Source organism: Prionailurus viverrinus, chromosome A3 (genome assembly GCF_022837055.1).
Source record: "Prionailurus viverrinus isolate Anna chromosome A3, UM_Priviv_1.0, whole genome shotgun sequence".
NCBI lineage: Eukaryota > Metazoa > Chordata > Mammalia > Carnivora > Felidae > Prionailurus > Prionailurus viverrinus.
In genome coordinates, this window is record NC_062563.1 from 5,582,902 (window position 1) to 5,609,540 (window position 26,639).

At 57.8% G+C, this 26,639-nt stretch overlaps 1 protein-coding gene across 1 annotated transcript; it reads right to left on the reverse strand.

Moving 5' to 3' along the window:
- Positions 1-21,520: 21,520 nt before the first annotated feature.
- PCK1 (phosphoenolpyruvate carboxykinase 1) lies at positions 21,521-26,173 on the reverse strand. Its single transcript, XM_047853297.1, has 10 exons — positions 26,088-26,173; positions 25,653-25,911; positions 24,988-25,169; positions 24,636-24,839; positions 24,309-24,496; positions 23,805-23,967; positions 23,138-23,362; positions 22,912-23,043; positions 22,451-22,546; positions 21,521-22,306 (listed from the first exon to the last, which is right to left on the reverse strand). Exons 2-10 carry the CDS (start codon positions 25,874-25,876, stop codon positions 21,852-21,854), a joined length of 1,869 nt encoding a protein of 622 aa, XP_047709253.1. The 5' UTR covers positions 25,877-25,911; positions 26,088-26,173; the 3' UTR covers positions 21,521-21,851.
- Positions 26,174-26,639: the final 466 nt, after the last annotated feature.

Below are 26,639 nucleotides of genomic sequence, written 5' to 3' on the forward strand. Positions count from 1 at the left end.
GTTTGCCAGGCCTCGTTCCAAGCTCTTTGTGTGTGTTTTCTCATTCGGTCCTCCCCATATCCCCACGGGTCAGGGGCACGTGTGGGGCAGCCGGTCCACACCTCCCTGGGCAGCTTCTGAGAGGCTCAGACACACGTGGCCCACGACGAGTGCCATGTGCGGGCCGCTTTGTCACCACTCCCAAGCAGGCAGAACTCCTCCCCTGCCCCCCGCCGCCCCCCAGCCTCTTCGGGACACGCTGGCATCCGCAGAGCCAGCTCAAGGGTCCGGGCCCGTTGGAGTGAGTGCCCTTCGAGAGAGGAATGCTTCTCCCTGCTTCTTTTTCGTCCTTGCTTAATATCGAACGAGGTCCGGAATTCTGTAAACCCCAGAGGATGCCTTCCTCCCCGAGGTCTGTTTCAGGCACTGGGTCCGGTGACCAAGAGTGGAGTCACCCACAGCAGGGCAGCGGGATCGAGGGAGGAGTGTCTGGACCCACGAAGGGCTGTCTTTATCACAGCGAGGGTGACTTCGAGTGTTTTCTGAGACAAACTTGGAGCCCTTGAGGACTCAGAGAGGGGCTCATCACTGTTGGCACTGTGGGGTACAGAGGTGTTCTGCTGCCGCGTGAGGAACGGGGAGTGAGCTCCCCATCCCTGGAAGAAATCAAGCAGGAAGGCACGTCCCCTCCTCTGTGGGTCCTGCGGTGGCTTGCCCTGGGGGGGAGGGTGGACAGTTTGACGAGAGGGTGGGGAGTAAATGAGCACCGGTCAAACATTTAGAACAACGTCTGGCTCACAGAGCCCGACAGGGGCTGGTTATTCTTTAAAGGTCCCTTCCGGTCCCAAACTATAGAAGTCCCTGGCTTTGTCTGTATGCCCATGTGCACAGCCTGAAGGAAAAACACTGGGCAAGAAATCGCTGAAGGGTTAAGAATTAAGTTAGGGACCAATTAAGGAGTGGGTCTCGCATCCCTGAGCCCCAGCTGCTCAAGTGCTAGAACATCCGTGGAAATGTGACAAATTAGAGAAATTCATATTTATTAGAGCTCCTCGCAGGTCCAGTGTGTCTGTAATCGTAAGAAATCTCAGGACAAACCACCTGCTGGGCGGGGAGGAGACGTCTTGCGCACAGATGTGCTTGCGTGATGGGGGCGCCCCCTTCGGGCCTTCCAAGGAGGTGCAGCCTTGCTCCGAAGGACTCGGGTTCAACTGAGCGTGCTCAGCTGGAGCCGAATTGCTCAGGACAAAGAAGAAGTTAAATCCTGACGGCTGCTTTCTGCGCACGGGACACATGCAGAGGGACACCCAAGCTGCCCGGGGGCCCTCTGTCCTCGGTCTGAGTCAGTCCCAAACTGAGGAACCCCTTTCTGGATGGAGAAAAATGGTAGACGAGCAGGTTCCTCAAGGCAGCAAGAATGTGTCTGTCTTCCTTCCAGAACAACCCACGGGATTGAGGGCAGTTCGCTCCCCAGGTTTCAGCCTGCTCCCCAGAAGGGCCTGCCCAAGGGTGACCTCACACCATGGTCTCTTAGCTGCCCCACTAGAGCGGGTGCCCCCTGGGCAGGGGCCACGTCTGTCTGGCTCCCCATCGTGTCTTCATGAAGGTTTTGTACATGGCGGGCCCTCAGTGACAATGTGTTGGATCAGATTAAATAAAACCAAAGCCCCTCTGAGAGAGAAGCATCCGTTTTCACGCCCCACCTGTCATTCCTGAGGGGTCACACTGCTACGTTCGGTGAACCCGTAACTCCTTTCCCAGCCTGATCAGCCTCCACCCTGGCCCACGCCCCGGCATCTTCTAGAAGGGCTCAGAGGGCCACCCTGCCGGCCAGGGCCAAACACGGCCAGTCGTTTTTCTGCCTCCTGTCCTTTGTCTCCGTCGGTCCCCTGCCTGGCGTGCTGTCTCTCCAAACTCTTTCCTTTCTCACAGCCCCCGCTTCGTTCCCAATTTCCACAAGTCCTAAACATCCCCCATTCTCCCCTCCCCCCCCCCCGCACAAACACCCTTGAACCATGTTGAGGATTGTTTTCCTGGGCAGCCAAAAGCTGCATGCACGCAATGGAATTACTTTAAAATGCTTTTAAAAAACGGTCACCCATTTTTTTTTTAACATTTATTTATTTTTGAGATAGAGACAGAGCGTGGGCAGGGAGGGGCAGAGAGAGAGGGAGACACGGAATCTGAAGCAGGCTCCGGGCTCCGAGCTGTCAGCACCGAGCCCGACGCGGGGCTCGAACCCACGAACCGCGAGATCGTGACCTGAGCCGAAGCCGGACGTTTAACCGACCGACTGAGCCCCCCAGGCGCCCCCACACGGGCATCCCTTTAAAAGTCAGCTTCCGATGTGAGGGTGGCTCTGTGCTCCCGCGTGGGCACCCGCGGTGAGCCCGCCCATGTCACAGCAGAGCCCCTTTGGTGTTGCTAGGAGGTGGCCATCCTCAGAAAGCCCACTCCCGGGGGAGCAGCCATTCGTTAAAGCGTTGGGCGCGACTGTGGAACACGGCTCGTGATTTTCCTCCGTGAGCGGGATGTCAGAACCAAGAAGGGGCCGCGGGGTGGTCCGGCCCCACCTGGCCCTGCCTGCTGTTCGAAGCCAAGAATCTAGGGGCTGTCTTTGCTGCTTCTCCGCCTTGCTGACATACTATCTGCGTTTCCAGGTCTGTCGGCTCAACCCCCAAACGTGGCCGGAATCTGACGCCTCCTCTCCTCTCTCTTACCCAAACCCAGCCCTCGTGACAAAGTCCCCAGGTGCTTGTCACAGCTGAAGGACGGGGTCTACCCTGAGCTTGGCGGGGCCTTCAAGTCAAAATCAGAACCAAGTAGGACCCATGCCACAGGGCAGGTGGTCAACACACAGCCTCTCCGGATCCAAGTCCTGGCTGCCACATCCTGTGTGTCGTTGACCAAATGACTTAGCTTCCCTGGGCTTCAGTTCGATTTTCCTCCTGGCAAAATGGGCCCAATAAAATGGGTTGAGAGCCGCGCCCGGTGGGGGCGTGGGGGGGTGTGGACAGCCTGCCCCACATGTGGGAGGAGCCGCTCGAGTGGTCTGAGAAAGGCCTCCAGCTCCCGGAGTCACGGGCAGGTGCCCAGGGCACCCAAGGGGCTGCGGAGAAAACCAGCCGCAGCGTGCAAAGCCCCAGGCGGGCGCTTATGTGGTTCCAGCCCCCCTGGATAATTCCCTGACGGGGGTCCCCTTGACCTGAGCCCCTAACTGAATCGCCTTCAAGGCTGCCCCCCCCCAGTCCAGCCTTCTGGTTGCCTATCATCCCACCCCTGCAACACTCCCCATTCACGAGCCTTTGCACAGGTTGGTCCCTCTGCCGACGCCATGGCGGCTCCCTGCGGCCCTCCTTCCGCACCTGTCACCTCCCACGGCGTGTTTCCTGTCTCTCCGACCCTCAGCTGCCCCCGCTCAGACACCCTCAACTGCGCCTCCCTTCATTCCCAGCCAAGCAGGCCACTCTAACCCCCGGTCCCCTTCCCCGTTCGCTGCTTCGTGTTCTGTCTCCCCCGACTAGCTGGCTTCGCCCCAGGATTCCAGAAGCTGTAATCCTTATCATCCAGGCTCCAGGCCCCGGCCTCCGGCAGGCTTAGCGTGGCATTCATTGCATGAATGCACGAATGAATGAATGGAGTACTTGAGTGGAAGTCAGAGAAGAGGTAATGACAAGGAAGAAACATTGGCTCTTGAGTGGGCATCTCAAGGCTGGAAGCCCGGCCCATTTCTCACTCCTGTGTCCTGCCTCTGCTCCTCAGCCCTTTGCCTCTTTCCCGGGACCTCAGATTCGCCTCTGACCTTGGGAGCTCGGGGGGACCTGACTTGACAGTGTAGGTGGGAACTCTTTCTGACTGCCAGGCCCCATGCCATCCATTGATGTGGGAGCAGCCGGAACAGAAAGAAACAACATTTGCTCCCTCCTCCGTCCTGGCCACTCCCCGAAGCCTAGAACATCGGTTAGGATTCAGTGTGGTATGTGGAACGGAGAAATCAAACCAGAAGTCACCAGCGCCCACGTCCCTTCGACTTCGTTGCCCCTCCATCCTCAACACAGAGCTTCTACTTCACAGACCAAGGTGGCTGCTTGTGCTCCAGCCCTCACGTCCTCATTCCAGCCATCAAGAGAGAGAAAGGCGCGAGGAAGGACTTGTTCCCTCTCTGTGAGGAAACTTCCTGGAAGGCCACACACAAGACTTCCACTTACATGTCATTGGCCAGCACTCAGTCACACATCCATGTGCCCAGGAGCTAAAAATCGGGGTCCTTGTTCCTGGAGAAGATGGGGAAAGTAGATGATGCGGGGCAGTCAGCGGCTCTGCCTCAGCAACCGTTCAGGGGAGCCATTCTATCATTCTTTGATTCATCGACACCGTGCCACGAGCTGGTAAAACAGAGGGGGCCAGGACGGCGGAAGCCAGGAGGGGCGACTCACAGGGTCCCCATCCCAGCAGGAGACAGTCGGTGAAGTCCCGGCAAGAGAGCAGCGGTGCTGAGAGAGAGCAGGGGAGACGGAGGGGCGGGAAGCTCCCCTGGCTGACGGAGGCAGAGCAGAAGCCCTTGAGCATTCCAAGAAGCAGGACACGGCTCGCACCCCCCAGCTCAGCCGGGCGCTGGCTGGATGCCCCTGGGCGAGTCCTTGCTGGTCCCTGAGCCCTCGTGGGCAGCAGCCACGCTCTCACTGCACTGCAGAAGCGGGGCCTCTGGGAAGAAACTGAGGCCCAGAGGGTCTGAGAGCCTTGCTGTTTACCAGTAATTCCCAACGGGGGGAAATCGTGCCCCTGCCCCCAGGGAACACGGGCCCATTTCTGGAGACATCAGTGATCACCACAACTGGGGCTGCTGCTAATCTGGCATCTGGTGGGTGGGGGCGGCCAGGGATGTTGCCAGAAACATCCTCTGAGGCCCAGAACAGCCCCCTCCCCGAGACAGAGAACCACCCAGCCCCAAAGGGCGGCAGTGCCGAGAACCCCGTCCTCTGCGGTCACCCGGCGAGAAGGAGCACGGCCGGGGTCTACACGCAGGGTCCCTCCACCCAGAGCCCACTCTGGCTTCTCCAAGTGTGTTTCAGAGCCCCCACCCCAGACCCCCTTCCGCGTACCCCAGACGACGGGCTTGAGATGTCTGCTTTCTTAACAAACACCCACAATGACTCAGACATTTGCTGAAGTTTAAGGAGAACTAAACTCTGTGCTTATAAAGTACCAGGCACGTAGTCACCCCCCCACCCACACCAAAATCCATTACAAGTTTAAAGTACAGCTATTATTTTTACAGCATTGCTTAGAAATGGCTTGCAATCTCTAATTTGCTAAATTGATGTGTATATTGACTAAATAAATATTCGGCACGAAGCCCGAGTCCCCCTCCACACCTATTAATCCTCAGGAAATGGAAACACAAGACACGAAATGAGCTTTTGCTCAGAGCTGCAGACAGGAATACATTATGTTGTTTTTCAAGCGTTCGGGGGCCTGGCTCGCTGCAGCAGAGATGTCCCAATCACCAGCCTCCAAGTTTTCCATGACGCACATGTCTGCCCGTGGACGTGCCTGTGTTGCTAAGGTTCTTTCTCGGACTTTGAAAGTCTAGGACAAGAAACTTTTCCCTCGGTGGGGAGAAAGCTGGGGTGACTGCCTTTTGGGGAGCTGGTCCGAGGGCTTGGTGGGTGGCACCGGGGTTCATGCATAGAAATCGGGGCTGCTGGAAGGGCCGGGGAGGGATAACCCGGGACATTTTCCCTCCCCGGGCACTAGGGTGTTAGTGCCTGCAGCCCTGGGGAGAGATTGCAGGGGCGGGGGTGGTGGGGAGAGGGTCCTCTGTCAACACGCCCACCCCAGGACAGAACACCAGGGGGAGGGCATTGCTGCGGACAAAGTGAGTGTTGGCTTTCCCCGCCCTGGGGGGGGGGGGGGGGGCGGGTCTGGCCTCTGGGATGCCGACGGGTCCTTCCAAAGTATGAACTTCATATCTGCCTATGGTGCCAGCTGATACCAATGAAATAATAGAGCCCAGAATTAGCAGAGAAGTTCATCTTGGCAGCCGGCGAGCGGGGAGATGTTCTCCAGAGGAGGAAATGGCAAGAGCCTTCCTTTTGCCTTACTGGGAGGGTGTGAATCCCCAGAGGGAGGCATTTCAAGGAGGCTGGCCTCTGCCCGAAGCCGGCCCAGGGCTCCCTTACCAGGCAAGATGCCAGACCACTCAGGGTTTCCAGTCCTCAGAGAGGCTGGAGACTGGGAAGGGCGGGGGGGGGGGGGGGAGGGGGGGTCTTTGGCATTACGGTGACCTCAGTTTCCAGGTGAAGATCACGGTGGGGGCAGCGACGGCACACGGCACCTAACCCACAGCCAGCAAGCTGACTGCTGCAGGAGGCGACGGTGACCCCTCCCAGGGTCCCCCCATCCCCCCCCCCCTCCCGTGTCTACAGACAGACGGGACCGGCAGATGGCAGGGCAGAAGAGCTCTCTGAAGCCTCTACACCCTCAGGGGTTCCCTGAGAACAAGGCTGTGGGACCCCAGAATGGGGCAGGGGTGAAAACGCAGACCCCACCTCTACGACTCTCCAGGCAGAAGGCCGCAGCCAGCTTGGCAGGAGGGACTGTGGCCTGAGTTGAGGGCAGAGGGGTGGCCAGGGTGGGATGCCCCAGGGCCTTGCGGCCAAGCACAGGAAGAGTCGGGGTTGCATCCTGGGTGCAGTGGGCAGCCGGGGGACAGCTTTGTAAGGACCCGTCTGAGCTGGGCCTCAGCGGCCCCCGGGAAGAAGCTTCAGCCTCGCGTGGAAGGTGGAGCCTAGGCGTTGAGCCCCTGAACTCAGCCGGAGCCGAGCTGCGTCCCCATCGGCTGGTCAGGGGAGGGGAAATCCTGCCTCCGCGGGACCAGTGGAGACTCCGAATCACACAGAGGACGGTCCCGTGCCGATGCCCCCACACACCTGCCAGAGGGGGTCCAACAACAGACCGCCAAGCGCCCGTGAGATGCTGGTCTGGGCCGGCGGGCACCAACATCTCACGCACTTGGAAATCCGTGGGGCGCTTCCCTGCACAGGTCAGCAGACATGTGCCCCTGGGCCCAGCAGCGCCACCTCCAGGAGGAGGTCCCCAGAGAGCTGAGTACGGGCATCCAGTCGCCTTGCCCCACACGGGCAGAGCTGGGAACAGGCCAGGCGGCCACGCTGGGCGAACGGCTCAACCCGCCATGGCCAAGGCTTCCAGGGGGCCACGCAGCCATGCACGAGAGGGTCCCGATAATGCGTTCCGCGCCCCCCCCCCCCCACAAGGCTGAGCAGAACACTAACCTGGACCCGGAGAAGGAACCCAGGTGGGCAATGAGCCCACCCCTGGGCAGGGACCCCAGAAGTCTGTCCGCCTTGGATAAGGCACAACCTTCCACCGGTGACAGAAAGAAGCTCAGTGGTTGCCTAGGGGCTCGGGGAGGTGGGGTGCATAGCGTCGGGCCCAAGGGAACTTTCTGGGGGGTGATGATGGAATGTTCTAGATCTTGATCCGGGTGGTGGTCACACACAGGTGTCCAAACTCAGCCCACTTTCCCCTTAAGACCTGTGTATTTCACTGCATGTAAAGACCTTAGTGATTAAAGAAAAAACCAAAACCGTATCTGTAAAAAGGGGTCTGCTTTTTGGGGTTGGGGCCCACGATCTCCTCTCTGTCTCGAGCCGCCCAAGCTCCCCAGGCAAAGCAGAAGTTCTGTGCAAGTGGAAAGAGCCTCGCGCGGGGGCTCCTGAGGCCACCGCGCCCGCCTTCCTGCGGCATATCTGTCTTGTTATTGCCAGAGCTGGAGAATTGCTCCCGAGGCGGAATCTTGAATATTCATCTGATTTACGGCCCGCTGCAGACAGCTTTATGAATCCGCCCACCAATACCTGCAGCCAGTCATCAATCTTCCCCCGAGATTGTGCCTTTGCCAGTAACTCATGAATTAAAGAGGCCCCCGGCGGCCCCCACGCCTCCCTCCCCTCACGGCGCGGCGGGATGGAAGGAGGGCCTGACCCGAAGTCAAAACACTGTTGTCGTCTTGCGGCGGAGGCTCTGGGTGACCTTGGATGACTCACCCAGACTGTCTGCAGCGCGAGCAAGAGAAAACTTGGGAGCCTCAGGTCTGCCTCTTCCCAGCTCTGAGCCTCAGTTTCCCCGCCTGGAGAGACGCGGTGCAGCGCCCCGTCTGCCTGCCTACCTGGGTGGGAGGCGGGGGGAGCGGAGGCAGGAGGGACGTGGCATCATCTGGGGATGGATGCAGGAAGGACGGAGAAGGGGGTCCCCCCGGCCAACTCCCCTCTGTCTCTCGTACACAACGTGAGAACGAAGGCACATTTGACTTTCCGGGGGACCCACGGGGGCGCTGAGGGCAACTAGCACAGCGCTGTGCCCCTGGCAAGCACCCACCAGGGGGCAGGTGTTAGGCTTGCTTATCCAGGAAGGGACAAATGTTCCAGGCTTAGCTCTGGGCTCGGGAAGCAGTTCCAAGGCGTCCTCAGAGCCCACCCCTGGGCAGGGACCCCCGACGGAGACTGTTGCCCGAAGCCCAGGGCCGCATGGCGGGCTTGCCCAGGAGCCCCGGAGCCTGCCCTGGGGCTAACACTCAGCAAGCGGTGGCCGGGCGCTCAGACCGCCACCCAACCATTGGAAGCGTCTGCGGAGCGCTGGGGGGATCCAGGCCTGTCTCCCCGGGGTCCGCAGACGGCTGGAAGGCAGAGAGCCCCTCTGGGCTCAGACACACCGGGGTTCAAACGCGGCCCTGCCCTTGGCATCCGGGGACCTTGGCAAGTCCCCCACCCCCCGAGCCCCATAAGCTGGACACTGATGTCACGGCTGCGGCGGAGGGGAGCCTGGGGGGCCCAGAGAGGCGGCCTGCTGTACGGGCTGTGACGACGGGTGGCACTGAATGTCTGCCCGACACGGGGCACCGCGCGGGTCACTGGCGGCGGGGAGCTGGCTCAGGTCAGCCCTCTTCTTCAGTGGCTCCCTCAACAAATGTTCATCAGTCCCTTCAGACCACGTAGGGCTCTTAACACCTGTTCCCAAAGACACGCCGAGGGGCGTCCCCTCCCCGGGTCTCGGCTCCCACCAGTGTCTGCAACCTGGCAGTGTCCCCCAGGACTGCGGCTTGCCACGTCGGCTCAGGGTGCCCTTCCCAGATCTACACGACCGCAGTCCGACCCTCTCCTCTGCAAGGTGCCGGTGCTCAGCGGGCCCCCGGGCCGCCTACGTGCACAGCAGCCCCGCAGCCGGACTCAACGGCTGGGCCCCTCTGTCCAACACGCTCTCCCCCACAGGCCTGCAGTGAACAGAGGAGGCCATCGCCGTAAAGAGCTGACATTTATTAGGCGCTTACTGTGTGCCAAGCTCATTCGGAACACCGGACGTGCGCCCCTTCTGTGAACTCCCACTAAGAGGTAGGTTTTGTCCCTCTTGTACAGAAGAGGGAGCCGAGGCACAGAGAAGTGAATGAGAATGAGAACAGTGAGCCCCCTCCCAGTGGAACGCTGGCTGGGCCGACCCTCCCCACTCTGGCGTGGCCCCGGGCCCCCTGGTACTTAGGAAGTCCTCCAACAAGCAGCCCCGCTCTGGGGGAAAGGTACCTTGCAAGGCGGTGAAGCGGGAGGCAGAGGCCAAGGCTGGGGGCACCAGCTCGCCTACTTGGCATTCCCTGGGAAGGGGTGGAGGGACTAGCCGGAAGCTGACTGGGGAAAAGGTCTCAGCTTCTGAGAACAACATTTCCCGGGGGCTTGGCCTCCACCTCGAGGGTTTGTAATCTATGGACTTTTCACCTTGGCACCAGCTCCCTGACCACGTTGGCAGTATTTACCCTGAGGGAGGGGGAGGGGGCCGGGTGGGTGGTGTGCATATGTGTGCACGCGCACTAGAGGGGAGGGTCAGAGCCAGCCAGCTGGATCCGGGTCTTTGAGAGCCTCTGGCTCCTGGAACCTCAGACGGAGGTCTCCCTCCTGGTCTTCCATTCTTGCTCTGCGTCCCCGCCCTCCTTCACCTCTTGCTCTGAGGGTTGTAAAGCTGGTGGACGGATGATGCCAAACCCACGGCCCCCCCTCTAGGGATTTGCACCCGGGGTGGAGACAAGGGCTAAGATCCAAGCTCCCTCTCTTGCCAGCGCTAAGAACACCCCTACTGCCTCATCTATAGAATGAGGATCATAATAACACCCAAGGCTGCTAACGTAGCATGCCTGGAAAGTGCCTGTCATGCTGTAAGCACTCAGTGAGTGGCAGCCGTTGTCACCAGCCATATGGGTGCTCAGTACATGTTTACTAACTAGAGGGAGGGAGGGAGGAAAGGGTAAATGGATGGATGGGTGGGGGACAGATGGATGAATGTATAAATGAACAGATACCTACGCAAGTAAATAACGGTAGGTGGATAGATGGATAGTGGATGTTCAGTCATTCATTAATGAGTATCTATCCATCATCCATCCATCCAACCATCCAACCATCCATCCATCTATCCACCCATCCATCCATCTGTCCATCCATCCATCTGCCCATTGATCCATCCATCTGTCCATTGATCCATCCATCTAATCATCCATCAATCCATCCACACATCAATCCATCCATCCACCCATCCATCCATCTGTCTGTCCATCCATCCATCCACTTATCCATCTATCCACCCACCCACCTGCCCACCCATCCACCCATCCACTTACCCATTCATCCACCCACCCATGCACCCACCCATCTTTCTACGCATCTCTCCATCCCCCATCCACTCACCCATCCATTTACCCATCCATCCATCCATCCATCCATCCATCCACCCACCCACCCATCTTTCTATCCATCCACCCATCTGTCCATCCATCCATCCGTCCATCCATCCATCTGTCCATCTGTCCATCCAACCATTTATCCATCCATCCATCCATCCATCCATCCACCCACCCACCCATCTTTCTATCCATCCACCCATCTGTCTGTCCATCCATCCATCCATCCATCCACCCACCCACCCATCTTTCTATCCATCCACCCATCTGTCCATCCATCCATCTGTCCATCCGTCCATCTGTCCATCTGTCCATCCAACCATTTATCCATCCATCCATCCATCCATCCATCCACCCACCCATCTTTCTATCCATCCACCCATCTGTCTGTCCATCAATCCATCCATCCATCTATCCATCCTCTGTCCATCCATTATCCATCCATCTGTCCGTCCATCTGTCCATCCGCCCATCCATCCATCCATCCATCCTTCCATCCATCCGTCCGTCCATCTGTCCATCTGTCCATCCAACCACTTATCCATCCATCCATCCATCCATCCATCCTTCCTTCCTTCCTTCCATTCTTCCTTCCTACCATCTCTGTTGGATGTGTGCATGTGCACATGGCTGGGTGGATGGTGAGTGGGACAGACAGGAAGACAGATACACAGACGGATGGGTAGATGAATGAACAAATGGGTGGCTGGCGGGCCTGATGGGTGGATGGATGGTGGGTGGATGGACGTTCCGACGGACAACTGGATGAATGAACAGATGGAGAGTTAGATGAATGGACAGATGGATTGCTGGATGGCTGGGACCAAAAACTAAATGCTAAATTGCCTCCCTCCCGAAGGTGGCAGATAACAATTGCTTCAGCTCCTGCCTGGTACCACATACATTAACACGGCCACAGGGGGCCGGAACACTGCGGCCTTCACAATCTGCTCATTAGCTGACTCACGGAGCTTTTCACCTATTCGAAGCCAACGGGGTAGCAGCATGACATTTAAGATTTCCTTTCAGCAATCACTTGCTTGGCCTTTCACAGAACACAGCGTGCAGCTGTTCCCTGGCTTACATTCTCCTCCAAAGGTGCCATCAAGCCCCCTGTGTGCCGTAATGAGCCCAGCTTCCCCAGGGCTCAGGGGTGTGTGTGCCCTAAAAAGTTGGGGGCCCCTTTCCCCCCCAACTGCTGTGCCACATTCTCTCTCTGCAAGCAGTGTTACCAATTACCTTAATTACCCTTCAGTTAGGGGGTTTCATTTATAACATAGTGGCAAGGAAGTATTGGAGAAAGAGTTTCCCTGGCAACCAAGTTTTTAAACACAAGATTCTCTGAGTTTTAAAAGACACTTCTCCCCTAATTTCCCCCCTGAAAATTAGCTTGGAACTTTTCGGATGCTGAAATTTTTAGCATAGCAGCAGGCCAGCACTTATGTCTGAGACCATACAAGACCTAGATTTCTCCCCTGCCAGAGGCAAGACCCTGGGAAGCTGTTCAATTTCCTGTGCCATTTTGTTCTTGGTGGATGTAGGCAGGGACTGCAATGACCATTATGGAATGACCACGGACAGCGGCATTTTGCGAGCCCACGGTCAGTCCCGCTCCCGACGCCAACCCGTGTTCTGGGCTCGGGTCGTTCAAGATCCCTGTTGGCCGAGTTCTGCCATGTGGGCTTGACGGGGAGAGCCCTGGGCCAGCAGATGGGTCTGCGCCCATCTCCCCAGGCCGAGGAGGATGGCACCAGCCAGCACCCCAAAGCAAATAAGTTCAAGGTCTGCTCTGCGTCGTGGCTTCTCCCACTGCAAACTTTCTATCATCAGCTTCCCGTCTCCCCCCTGCACTAACAAAATGAATCCCAGCTCAGGTGCACGACCTGGCTTTCCATAATCTGGTCCAGCCTGGGGGCGGCCCTCTTCCCACCATCCACACCTTTTGCTCTGACCAAGCCACACTTCCATCCGCTCAGCCCCCGACCGTCTAGACGGCACCTACTCCCTAGTCACAGTGCACCCGTCCCCCAACGTTCCACCCTCCACCCACCTTGATCCTTGTCCACATCCTCCCCCACCGAGTCCCCCTGGAGCCCCTCTATTTTGCCCTTTAGATCCCGGCTTTCCAAACTTGACTTCATGTCGTGAGCACCGCTCAACTGCCGCTTCCTCTGAACCTTTGTGGCAATGTGTCTACACCTCTGGGAGCCATCCGGTGTTTCTGCTCTGTGAGGCTTAGCCATTACTTTGTCTTGGGGGTGCAGGGCAGAGTGGAAACACGAGGCAGAGCTCATTCAGATTCTGGCCCCCACAGCTTGGTGGCTGCGTCACCTTGAGAAGATGGAAGGATGGATCAGGGCGGCTGCAGAGTTTATGTCTAATGGACCCCACGGAGGCCAGATGAGCCCCTAAGTGGAGGGTGGGTGGTCCATTGGGTGGAGGAGGACGTGTGGAGGCCTAGATGGTTGGAGGGTGTAGGAACAGATAGTTAAGCAGAAGGATAAGGGGCTGGGTTGATGGATGGAAACAAAGAGGGAGGAGGGAGGGAGGCAAATGCAAACTGCAAACGTGCCCGGCTGCCCAGGCAGAATTACACAGTCTGGGGGGTGGACCAGGAGGCTGGCCATCCAGGAATTCTGGACGGGGCAAAAAACGTGCCTGTGGATTCTTGGTCGCAGGAAATAGCGCTCCTGATAACTGGAGGCTTGAAGTTTTTCAGTGACCCTGGGAAAAGGACAGAGGCTCCTGTGGGACCAATTCATTAGGAAGGACAGTCCTGATCAGCTCACCTAAGCACTTGGGCCGGCTCTAAATGTGAGGCAGTCAGAGGGCGTTCAATAACTATTCATTGGAAAGTGACGGATTGATTTTGGAGGCCTGCCATTCTAGGGAGGCCTGGCCAGCTGGGAGCTGCATAGGCATTTCGCTCATCAGGAGCACAGTCTCTCATATTCGACAGCGGGAAAAACCGACCCTCCGGTGAGCAGTGAGCAGCCCAGCCTCCGGCCTCCGGTCTCGCTCCCATGTTCGCGCCGTGACAGAACCCACACCACAGAGGGGCCCGGGGCACATGCCTCCCTACGAGAACCAGCACCCATGGCACAGGGGAGGCTGAACTTCCTCAACCATCTGGGTTCGGGATGTGAAGGACCTCAGATTGGAGCAAGTCAACCCAAGGCAACTTGAGCGATAAGCCTGTCCTGGGGATCAATCCGCCCCCGAATCCAGGAAGGCCCTATAGATCAGGGACCTACCCCAAGGAGCTGTTGGTGGGGGGGGGGGTGGCGGTGAGGGACAGCTCGAAGCTAGAAGGACATGCGAATACCGTCTCTTTCCAGGAAGGACCAATCCTGCGAGATGCCCGTCACAGACACACCCAGAGGCCACGGGAAGGTGCCAACATCTCCAGCTTGCCGGCTGTCTTCACCCCAGCCTGCGAGGGCCATTCTGACTTGGACAGCCATGCAGACTCTCGCGGGCAGCTGGGAGAGAGGACGGTGCAAACCCCAGGGAGGGCCCTTCACACACACCGGGGGGAGGGCAGTGGGCTTCCGGCAGCTGGCAGCTTGGTTGCCAGACGGGACTTTGGGGCCTCTCATTCCTGAGCAGTGCGTCTGAAAAGCTCACAAATTTCCTAACATAACTCGGGGAGCCTTGATTGTTAATAAAACTGTCTCTTTACTTCTTCCCTCCAGCTGCCTCCCCACGAGGGATGCGGGCGGCGGGGGGTGGGGGGGCGGGAGGGAATCAGGAAGGGGGGGCAAGGGGAAGACAGATTCACTCTGCCTTATCTCCAAAGCGTTCAGCTAAGTGCCAGAACATAATAAGTGCTCAATAAATAACCACTATTAGAGGAGGAAGAGACAGAGGAAACCAGACAGGTCAGAATTTAATTCTGCCACGCAGGTCTGTTGTGCTTCTGTCCAGGGAAAAAGAGCGAAAGAGTATCTCCACTTTCCATCTCCCTCTGCCTCCGAGGCTGACTTTGCGGTGGTGTCCTCCTGTCCCCTTTTGCCTGCAGCCTGTTGAAAAAAAAAAAAAGAAAAGGAAAGAAAAACCAAAAGCCAATCTAGCATGCTTGGCCGGGCCTCTACCTCCCCAGCCCACAGCCCCTCCGACTTGATGTTTAATTTCCCTGGGTCGAGAGGAAGCGTTCTGATGATCCAAGTTAATTCAAAATGTAAATTTCATCTCCTATCGGCTAATGGCTCTGAGCTCTGCTTTACGTAACGGGACAGCAGCTGCCTGATGAGTCACCGGGGCCTCTGGTGCCCCTGGTCTCTGCTCTTGGTGGTGACGCAGCCCTCGCTGAGGCCTGAGACCGCCGCAGCCTCTGTGCCTGCCGAGGCCAGACTGGAGTTCACCTGGGGCGGGGGGGGGGGGGGGGCGCGCAGGGGGAGCGGCAGGGAGTTTTACTCACTGAGGGGAGGAAGGTTTATGTTAATCCCGGGGGCGTGCTCAGCCTGGAGGCTCAAACCTGGAGAGACCCGTCCCCCGGGGCCATTTTGGGCGGCCGGGGGGTGCGTGGCCCTCAGCCCCTGGCAGAGAACTCCACCGTGAGCCAGGGGCTCCCACTGGGTAGGGCGAGCTGTGTTCACCCGGACCCAAAGAGCAGCCTTGAACCCTGCAGGGGTCAGTGCTTGGATGGCAGCCAAGGCTTCCAGCCGCTGGGTGGCCTGTAACTGCTGTGGTCCTGGAACTGCCCCTGGGCCCCTGAGTGGGTCCCCTTTGTCTTCCCGGGGGATGCTGAGGGCTTCTTTCAACTCCCCGCCTGGGCTTTTCCCCGTGTCCTTGAAGGCAAAACCAGCTACAGGCTGGGAGTTCCCACCCCCCTTCCGTGGCCCGTGGGGAGACGGAGGGGGGATGGGAAGCTGGGGGGCGCCGGTGAGTTTGGGTGTCTGGTGTCACTCCATCCTTCCTGGGGACTTGGCATCGGCTGCGTTGAGCAGCATGTGAGGGGCAGATGGTGCGATGGAGCGTGAACAGGCAGCAGCGGGCGTTCCCGGGGTGGGACCGCAGGCCAGCTCAGGGGCTTCGGGTGAACTCTCTGTGGGCCGACCTTGTTCTTCATGCCCCCCAGGGCCTCTCGTCCTCTCCGCCTTGTCCTTCTCCCCACACCTGGACCTGGGCTCCCTAAACCCCAAGTTTAGGGTCCCTCCGAAGAGCCACCAGGCCCCAGCTCCATGACAGGTGGGAGGAAGAAAGACTTCCAGGGGGCAAGGCAGGGCCCTCCTGTGCGGGGGGGGGGGGGGGGGGGGGCGGGTAGCTCTCAGAGAGGAAGGGACCGTCCCAGGATTCTAGTGGCTGCGGCGGGTACTGGTTTCGTGACCCGGATCTCATTCCAAGCGCTTCTGCTACGGGGGGTGGTGGTGGGGAGGGGGGAGGAAAGTGGACCCTCCTACATGGCTGGAGCCCTAGGTGTTCAGGGGAGCACCTGTGTCTAGACCTTCCCTGATGTGGTGACATGAGCCAAACCCTCCCTCCCATTGCCAAGTCAGTTTGGGTGAGTTTCCTGATCTGCTCTCAGAGCTGGGATGGTCTCGGGTCTCCTGACTCCGGGGTTCTTCTCTGTGCCGATGTGTGTGGTTACGGCCTTGGACTCAATGCCAACGCAAGCCGGCCTGGGATCCGAGGCTCCTGGTGGTGCCAGCACTGCCACCTGCTGGCCTCATGGCTTTGCCAGGCTTCTGTCCTCTGGCCCGCGTCTCCTGGAAGTCGGTGAAAGAAATGATTCTTCTGGTGCTCCTGATAACTGGGAGAGGTTCACGGGCCTGGCATTAAATGACATTGAACTCCATAATAAAAACAGTCTGTCCTTTTTTTTCCAATTTCTCGGAATCTGCCCGGGCTGCTCCTGCCACCCTGCCTCCCTCTTCCTCGTTCGTGTCCCCTTTTGACAAGGTGAGCGTGGGCCTCCGACTCAGGCCCTCTGGCAGACAACAGGTTTCTAAGGTGAGTTAAGAGACACCTCTGTTTTCGTTGAGTGTATTCTTTTAAAAAAAAAAAAAAACCACCTTTTGAGCTGTAACTCACGTACCAGAAAATGCATCCACTTGAAACGCACAATTCCACGGTTTTTAATATAGTCACAGGGTCTGCAACCTTCGTGGAAATCTCATTTGAGAATCTTCGGCACCCCGAAAACAAAGCCCGTACCTGTTAGCAATCCCTCCTCGTTCCTCGATGCCTCCCCCTGCCTGGCCCCAGGCAAACACAAATCTAATTTCTATCCCTGTGGGTTCGCCTGTGCTGGACATTTACTATAAACGGAATCAATCAGTGGCCGTGTCTTTCGTGGCGGGCACCTTTCACTTAGTGTTGAATTGATGTGGTTACTTTAGCAAAGAATGCTGGGTTTTAATCAGTGGTTGGGAGGCACTATTTTCTTCTGGAACAAACTTCTTTCAGTCTGCTTATTGTTTTTCCAATTAATCGATCATTTGCTCGAGTTACCAGCTTTCCGTGGGAGGTGGGATGCTCACTAGAACTTTTGTTCAGTGCACTTCCTGTCCGGGGGGCCTCGGGGTACCTCTGCTGTTGGTTCTCTGATTTGGGGAACTTTTCGTCCCCTCCTCTCTCCAACAGCCTCCAAGCCCCTTCCTTCATCCACCCTGACTGTTCTCAAAACCCCCATCGCATGAAGGAGCGGGGTGGGGGGGGCGGTGCACGCAGAGCCAAATCTTTGCAAACCGACGTTTAGTCCCTGTCTTCAACGCACTCAGAGGGACAGCTGTGGTCTCAGCTTCTCCCCAGTCGTTTTGTCCGGAAGAAACACCTACCACGAGTTTAATTATGCAATTAAAGTCATTTTCCTGGGCCAAACAAATATTTACAGCACATTTTGCTGCAAATTGCTTCGCCTGGAGAAAGGTTCTGCCCGGCGGGCTGACGAGCCCGGCATGCATTCACACATTTACACGCCCCATTACCAGGGGGCCGCACGGCACCGAGCAGGTGTCAGACAAGCAAGCCCCCAGGAACGAACGTCCGTGCAGACACGGTGACAGGTGTCAGCAAAGCAAATGTGTTCTTGGCCCCGCCACGGTGCTACTGTGCGGACCGGTGACGTCCGTTGGTGATTTGCGGCAGCCCCAAATCCCGGCTCTGTGGCATCAGAGAAACCTCGGGGCTCTGTCCCACTGCTGGGTGGGGGGGGGGCACGGATGGCGGAGAGAACACTGTGCGGGGACCAGCCCTCTAAGAATCAGAGCCACGTCCATAGTGCACCCCTCACGTCCTGTCATCCGCAGAGCCGTCCTGGGAGGTGGTCCCTGAAAGAACCCGTGTGTGGCACCTCTCTCAAGGGGCCCCCTGTGCTCAGCTTGCTGTCCGAGTCCGGGTGGGAAAACACGAGGCGAAACTTGAGAAAAAGCAGGAAAAAGTCACGTTCTTTATTTCACTCCCTCTGGACGTCATCTCCATCTCAAGTTCCCTTTTCACCCCGAGGAGGAAGCTTTCCGGTAGTTCACTGGGATGGGGTCAGCTGACTCAGGGTTTTCTCAGCTTGAGGGGATCCTCTGCCCCTGCCCAGCAGCAGAGCTCTGGGGGAGAGTTTGTGTAGCATTAGGGCGTCAGCACTGGGGGAGGACGGGTCCCACCGGCGGGGGCAATGACCAGAGAGAAATCCAGACCCAGGTCTGGGAGCCCCTCGGCGGGGTGGGAAGGTCTGGGGGTCGCACCATCCCAGGATGGGTGAGCCGGAGGCAGTCAAGGGGCCGGGTGGGGTGATTTCAGCTTCTAGGCTCCAGCCCGGCTGTGTTGAAGGTCAGCCCTGAGGGCAGTGTAGGGCTAATCCTCTCTCCACCTTGGTCTGGGTGACTGCGTGTCCTTGACCTTGTGTGAGGGCTGCTTGGGTCACTGTGCGCTCCCCCATCCTGCCCCCCAGCTGCCCTGTGTAGCTCCCAGAGATAGCTCTCCCCGGAGCCAGCCCAGGGCTGGGCATCAGGGGCCAGCTGCCGTGGGGGGCAGTGAGCTCCCCGCCCACCTGTTGTGCCAACACAGCCTCACGGAAGGCCCGGGACAGAGCAAACGTGTCCCCGCTGGGTGCCAGATGCCTTGCTCACAGCATCCCGTCTGACCTTCCCAACCCCCTGAGAAGTTATGGTTATTATGCCCATTTAACAGCTGGGGAAACTGAGGCTCAGAGTTTCGTGCAATCACTTGAGAGTACGCTGCTAGGAAGGGGTGGAGTGGGGCCTCACTCCAGACTCTCTGGACCCCCGAGTCCAGAGCTGGGCTATTTTGTCTTATCCTCATCGGCCCCCAGAGGGGGTGTTATTGTCCCATGACACAGGTGAGGGTCACTTCGGGTGACACTGCTGGCCAGAGGCGGAGCTGGGACGGGTCCAAGGTCGTCAGTGTTTACTATCCCGGGGGGGGGGGAAGGTGGGAGGGTGGGGCGGCCGTGGCGGAGGCAGGCCCTTTCCCATGGATGAGGGAACCTGGTCCCCTATTTACTGCAACTGCTGACCGTGACGGCCAAGGTCGCTGATCCGGTGCCCTCTGCAGGGGAGCGGGTCAAGGGAGCCCTCTGGGGCCTGTGCCTGGTAGTCTTAAAGCTCTGGAAAGGACAGGCCGTGTGGCACCCCAGGGGCTCCGGGTTAGGGTGGGCCTGAGGAGAGAAAGCAAGAAGAACGAGACCTGTAACCGCCGACCCCCAAATGTGCCCCTGCCTAGCACCCCAGCCCCCGCCCACCTGCCACGTGGTCCTCGGGTGCCTCCAGGGAGCTCAAAGGCAGGTCTGTTGTCCCACCTCAGTGTTTGCTGTGTGCCTACCGGGTTCTAGTCCTTAACCCAGACTCCAGCACAGCCCCCGAGACGCGTGCCAGTCGGGGGACAGCCCCTGTGGTAGATTCCGGTGGAAGACATCGGCCCCAGCGGTGGTCTGGGCTCCTGCGTGCCGGGGGGAGGGTGGGGGCTGAGCAGGAATCAGCACCTCGAAACCGACTTGGCCCGGTCTGCCCGTCTTTCCGCCCCGCAGGGACTGGGGCACCGCAAGGTGACATTGGCAAATAAGGTCACAGCATCCTGACCACGACAGCCAGAGCTCCCGGCATAGAAACCAGGACCTGGAGGTGGACGGAGCACTTGCTTGGCCGTTTGGGGAAAACAAGTCAAGGGCCAATGGCAACTGTTGAGTCCTTGTGGTCCCCTGAAAACCTCTATTCTCTTTAAGGCATTTCCTCTAGGCTGATCCCCAGGCTTCCAGGGCCTGGCGGGAACAGGTTCACATGCCAGTCCCCGGGGCACGTGGGTGATGCCGTGCAGGAGCGTAAAAACTTCCAGGAGGGCCAGCTTGGCCACAAAACCAGAGGCCTGCTGGGGGCCTAGGACAGGACCCTGGGCCCCAGGACACACATCTTCACAAAGACGCCCCCACTGTACCTGTCAGCCCCTCTGGGGGGTCCAGGGAACTGCCTCAGAGGCTACCAGGCGGGCAGGGAAACAGAAGCCGGGAACCTGGGTCCCAGCTTCCCCCCCCCCCCCAACCCGGGGGTGGACGCTCCCTTGCTTTGTCTCCCTCCGGCGTTCGGTGTCTGAGTCAGAGCACGCGTCAAGCAAGGGTTCTGTAGCGAAAAGAAAAAACAAGTTTGAAAGCCACCGATTTAAATTAATACAGCAGATGACACTTAATTCCATGAAGTGGTTTTTTTTTTCCCCATCAGTGGCTTTGGTATTGGAACATGACACTTTGTCGGGAGGGCCGGGCCAGCTCTCAGCTCTTTAAAGGGGAAGACAACTCTGGTTGCGATCTCCCAGCTCCGACGGACGCTCAGAGGGGTGAAGTCACTCTAACCAGCTGCGCCCTGGGAGGGGGACGGCAGGTGCAGGGTGCTGTGTTTGCCTGCACAACGCATGTGTGCTGTGCAGGTGCAAATCCAGCTTCGGGTCTGCACTGTTCCTGACCCCCCAGTAAATGCCGCCAACCCCGAGTCTGGGGGGGAGGGGGGGGCGGGGAGGGGCTTGAGGCCAAACCACACCACCCGCTCTCCTCAGGGTGGCCCGCTGTGGGCACGCTGCTCTGTATACAGAAGGTGCTCAATTAATGCTTGTGCCACAGAGCTCCCCTCGGCTTTCTCTCTACTCTCCTCCCTCGTGGATGGCAGTTGAGAAAAGTGTTGGTCGACAAGAGTGTAGCGACAAAAGTGCGTGAAATTAGCCTCAATGTAACGGGGAAGGCTGAACCCCCAGACCCAAAGTTTTGCCAGGAAGCACGTTTTAAACTCTCCCACTCAGTTACACAAGGCCTACCATTCACTTCAAGGTTTGCAGTGTTAAAACCCACTGGTCAGTGGCTTCTAGATACTATCTGGGGTTAATTCAGAAAGCCCCAAGCGTGATACTATGCCACCTGTGGGTGACATCTTCTTTGCTCATCTCTCCTAACTGGTTCCTTTCTGTCCCCTCCCTCCCCCCGCCCCCAGCTCCCTCCCTCCCCAGGGATGACCCTGATGTCCCCACCTCCTTTGGAGGGGATTCGGACCCCAACGTGTTTCATCAGAGAGTCCTTGCTTCTCGCTCGTTCAGATCAGAAACACCAAGTGAACGAATCCATGTTTTCTATAAAAGTTTATTTTGTGATTTTTCCAAGAAGTGTTAGGGGCAAACATTGAAATCGCGTGAAGGTACGTAACCAGGGGTATATAAAAATAATTTAAACGTGCATATTAATAATAAAGCAGCGTTTCTTTCTAGCCACAACTAGTAGGTAATCTTGCCCGCGATTTTTCCAAAGGTATTATATACATCTCAGATAACAAGAAACACACACACACACACACACACACACACACACACAGTTCAAGTAGTTTTCTCTGTGCATTCCAGCTAACTGACACAGCTAAAGAGATAAAAACAGGAAAGACTGAATGCCTGGTGTCCTTAGGGTTGAACCAACATGCACTGGATAGTGAATTTTGGAGACCTGCTGAGACTTCCCTTCCCGATCCCATAGTTACCAGCCCGTACTTTGTGGTCTTATCTGAAAAATTACAGTGTGTCTTTTGAATCGGCCCATGGGTGTGGTCATGGCAGTGGTATGGGTGGTGTCCACTGAGAAAATCCCACTCTCTCTTGCTCCCGGTTGCATTGGAAAGGGGGCTGATCTTGAAAGGAAAGCTCTCGGGTCTGATTACATCTGGCTGATCCTTTGCTTCAGGGCAAGGACCTCTCTCTCGATCTCGTAGGGCAGGTCGGTGTTAACTTGCTCCTCCAGGTACTTCTGGATGTCCTTCACCTCCTTCTCCCAGAACCCCTTGGGGATGTCGAAGAGCTCCTTCACGTTGACGTCCCCCAGGCCTTTCAGGTTCAGGGCACCCTCCTCAGGGATGTAGCCTATGGGTGTGAGCTTGGCACCCGCTTCCCCGTTGATCCGGTTGAACATCCATTCCAGCACCCTGGAGTTCTCCCCGAAGCCCGGCCAGAGAAATCTGCCTTCGTCGTCTTTCCGGAACCAGTTGACGTGGAAGATCTTGGGCAGCTTGGCTGCTGGCCGCTGGGCCATGCTGAGCCAGTGGGCCAGGTATTTGCCAAAGTTGTAGCCAAAGAAAGGCCGCATGGCAAAGGGGTCGTGCATGATGACCTTGCCTATGAACAGAGGGGGGGATCCCGCTGGTAAATCATGCTCTTATGGGACAATACTGGCGCCATTTATCGTTGGCACCAGCACGCGGAGACAGGGAGCACACCAGTCCCTCTGGTCTGCGGTTTGAGTCGTTCACTCAGATTTACCTTTGTGTTCCGCAGCTGCTGTGGCCTCTGATCGCATCGCCGCCCCCACAAACACTCCATGCTGCCAGGTGAGAGCTTCGTAGACCAGAGGGACCCCTGTAGCAGGAGAAAAGGAACACCCCGTAAAGGCTTTGACACAGACCCCTGGGCTGGCGATGGCATCTCCCGAAATGGAAAGACACAGAGGAACGGTATCTTTCTCCTTGAGCTGCTTTTGTCCTCCCAAAGCCAACGCGCACAAAACCGCTGTCAAAGTTACACCACCGAGGCCACGCAGCTGGAAGTTTAATTAGATAGAGCCACAGCCCGTCAAGGATCCAGCCTTGCCAATTATCCCGGATTTTTGGAAGCTGGAGATCTTTGGTGCCCTCTGGCGAGGTCACGAAAAAGGAGAGGTTCCATGGACGCTTTCTGGAAGCCAACACACCCATGCTCCCAGCCTGAACGAAGGAGAGACTCACCGGCAGGCCGGCGGCCTCCGAAGATGATGCCCTCGATGGGCACCCCCTCCGGAGACTCCCAGGCAGGGTCGATGATGGGACACTGGCTGGCAGGGGTGCAGAAGCGTGAGTTGGGATGGGCGCAAGGTTCCCCTGCAACAGCAACAGAGGAGGCACCCCTTAGCATCTCGCCCAAACCAGTAGTGCTTAGAGGCTGGGGCCCTGGGGTCTCCAGGAGGGGGCTCACCGTCCTGGGGGGACCATTCGTTGTTCTTCCACGATGTGAGCCTGATGCCCGGGGCCAGCGGCTCGTCGATACCTTCCCAATAAAAGCCCCCATCGCTGGTCTCGCCCACGTTAGTGAAGATGGTGTTCCTCTGGATGGTCTTGATGGCGTTGGGGTTGGTCTTCACAGAGGTTCCAGGAGCCACCCCGAAAAAGCCATTTTCTGGGTTGATAGCCCTTAGGTTACCTGGAAAGTTGTCAACCAGAAAGGTAGACATGAATGCCAAACAAAACGTAACGGATATTCTTAGCTCTGACCAGGCTAATCTTTGCACTGAATTCTCAAATATTTTCTTTTCCTCTTCCTCCCTAGAAGAGATTCCTCTTTTCTCATCCGAGCATGATTTTCCACTTTGACACCTTTACAACCCTTCCTTCCTCGTCGGTTTTCCACCAAGAGTGTTTTAACACATTTATTGTATAAACAAGCAGCAGCATATGGGGCCCCATTTCAATCCAGATCCTATATTAAATTAAAGAATGCTCGCAGAAAACATATCCCTAGGGCTTTGCAAGATCCGAAAGAACAGACTCAAAAAGCCCAATACCGTGGAGACTCTGGCACGCTTTGAAAGCCAAAAGTTCACCTAGGTGCGATCATCGTCAACGGTTAGGTCTAAGAGAGTCACCTTCTTGGTCAAATTTCATCCAGGCAATGTCATCTCCCACACACTCTATCTTCCACCCTGGGAGGCTGGGGTTCATCATGGCCAGGTTGGTCTTCCCACAGGCACTGGGAAAGGCTGCTGCGAAATACTTCTTCTGGCCCTTGGGGTTGGTGATGCCCAGGATCTGTTGGGGACAAGATTCCTCCTTAGTCTGCTTCCTCCGGTCCCTCCCGGTGGCCAGTGGTTCAGTCTGGGAGAGTGCCCAGAAGCCCCAAAAGGGTAGGTTCCCAAGACCTATGTCTTCAGCTGTCAAAGCGAACATTTTAAATAAGAAAGTCTAAGGGAGCTCTGGTTTGAAGTGATTCAAAAGAGGCATTAACAATCCTCGGTGGGGTTTCTAAACCTGTCCTCGGGGCACACTGGCCTTGCCTGATGGGAACAGCACACGCGTGGGCATTCGGACCTCCGCACGCGCCCCCGCCCCCAGGTCCCCGCCGTGCGGGTGCACGACTTCCTGCAACTTACCAACATGTGTTCTGCCAGCCACCCCTCTTCCTTAGCCAGCCGGCTGGCTATCCTGAGGGCGAAGCACTTCTTCCCGAGGAGCGAGTTCCCGCCGTACCCACTCCCGAAGGAGATGATTTCCCTGCGGTCGGGCAGGTGGGCGATGAGGGTCATCTCTGGGTTGCAAGGCCAGTTGTTCACCAGGGGCTCTGCGCAGGAGGACACAGCCCGGGTGAGCGTGCTGCCTCCCCACCCGGGGGTGGGGGGGGGTCCCCGGGGCAAAGGCCCAAGGCTCGAGGCGAGGCTCATTTGCCGTCGCAACTTCGGACCCGGAAAGGGTACACTTACTTTTTAAAGGCAGAGGGCATCCCACGGAATGGAGGCACTTGACGAAGTCCCCGTCGCCCAGCGCTTCCAGGACCGGGGTGCCCATCCTCGTCATGATGCGCATGCTGGCCACCACGTAGGGGGAGTCTGTCAGCTCGATCCCGATCTTCGACAGAGGGGAGCCCAGCGGCCCCATGCTGAATGGGATGATGTACATGGTGCGACCTGGAGGGGCCGGTGGGGGGGGGTGGGGAGAAGGGGTGAGAAATGAGCCCAGCATCACAGACGACAACACGGCGACATCGCCCTTCCTACCGGCACCCGCCCTCTGCTTCTGTTTGATTTTTCCCAGTCAAGCAACTGTCTCCCTCACCTTTCATGCACCCTGGGAATCGGGCATTGAATGCTTTCTCGAAGTCCTCCTCGGACATCCAGCGACCTAGTTGGCTAGGGCCGGTTTTGGGGATGGGCACGGTATCTCTTTGCTCTTGGGTAATGATGACCGTCTTGCTTTCAATTCTGGCCACATCCCTGGGGTCAGTGAGAGCCAGCCAGCTGCAAAAAATTTTGAAAAAATTGGTTAGGAACAAAGGGGGCAGTGTCGCCCTCCCCCGCTGCCTCTGCGCACCGGATTCCCTTCCGCCAGGCGTCAGGGGGGAACGGACCAGTCCCGTGCAGCACCGTGCCTTCCCGCACCTCACAGGTGCCCAGCGCACGGACGGTGCCCCACCCGTGTGGACAACCGCACCAACCGGGGCGCAGCCGAGGAGATGTTACTAGACTGAGCTTGTCTCTCAGGAGAGGGCGGGTCTGGCTGTCGTCCTCGTCAGGGATGGAGTTCGCAGGGAGTGTCCCTATGATGCTATCTCACGGCCGACTTGAGCCGCTCTATGAATGTCATTAAACTGCAGTCTCTATGGTTCGGGCCATTTCACTAAGTTTTTCAAGAGTCGACGGCCCACCCCGGCCCCCGCTGGGTCTCGGGTCCGCCTCTGCTGGCGGGGACGGTGGGAACGGCGGGGCTGGGGGCCGGCTTACCAGTTGTGGTATTTCCGCAGCCTCTTGATCACCCCCTGGGCCTCCATCTGGTCCAGCAGCTTCCGGTTCTCGCCGTCGGAGCCGTCACAGATGTGGATATGGTCGGGCTGGCACAGCTTGGCGCTACTCTCCACGAATGCTCTCACCGCCTGGGGCAGGCTGTCTAGGGTGCCCTGGACGACCTTGGCCGAGAAACTGAGGCTGCTGGGGAGCTGAGGAGGCATTTCTGCAGGGCTGCGCTAAGGGCCACGACGCTTCCCTGAAATAGAAAACATAGGCCCCTTGAACAACTTAACAGAGGCCCCCAGGGAAACTCAGCCCGTCTCTTTGGTGGCACCTCACCAGAGAGTCGAAGCGCTGCGGGAAAAAGGAAACGAGTTTGCGCTGCGTCGGCTCCGTAACCTTTAGACACGCAAATTAAAAAGCTCTACCTACCTTTCTCCTTCTCGGATGATCTCGATGAGAGATCCAAGGGTTTCCCACGAGGTGCTTCCGGCCGGTGGACAACCGTTCCCAATGGGAAGGCCGCGTTCGCTGTTTGGAGGCCGGACCTCCCGGCCTTAAATCCCATTGAGGAGGAGGGCCCCGCCCCTCGGCTACACCCGGGGAGGCTCGTCTCTGACGTCAGGGGCAGGACTTTGGATCGCGGCCCCAGTCCATTGTGCTTCTGGACGGGCTTACCACCACAACCCCCAAGGGAGATAATCATTGAACAGATAGCTGTTAATGAGTGCTGGGCGGCCTAGAGTCGCAGACCGGCCGCGACAAGTCCTTGCACAACTTGTGATTGACTAAACTTTGACCCAGTTCGCTCTGCTGATGTAAAACAGTCCGTCCTTCCACTGACGGGCAGGTGGGATCCTGCAGGCCTGGCGGGAGCTCCTCCCGGACACCCAGGGCTCCGGGCAGCACATTCCGTGTACCGATGGCCTCTGGCTGGCAGAACGCCGCCACGGTGAGGTGTCACCCCACAGTCAAAACCTAAGG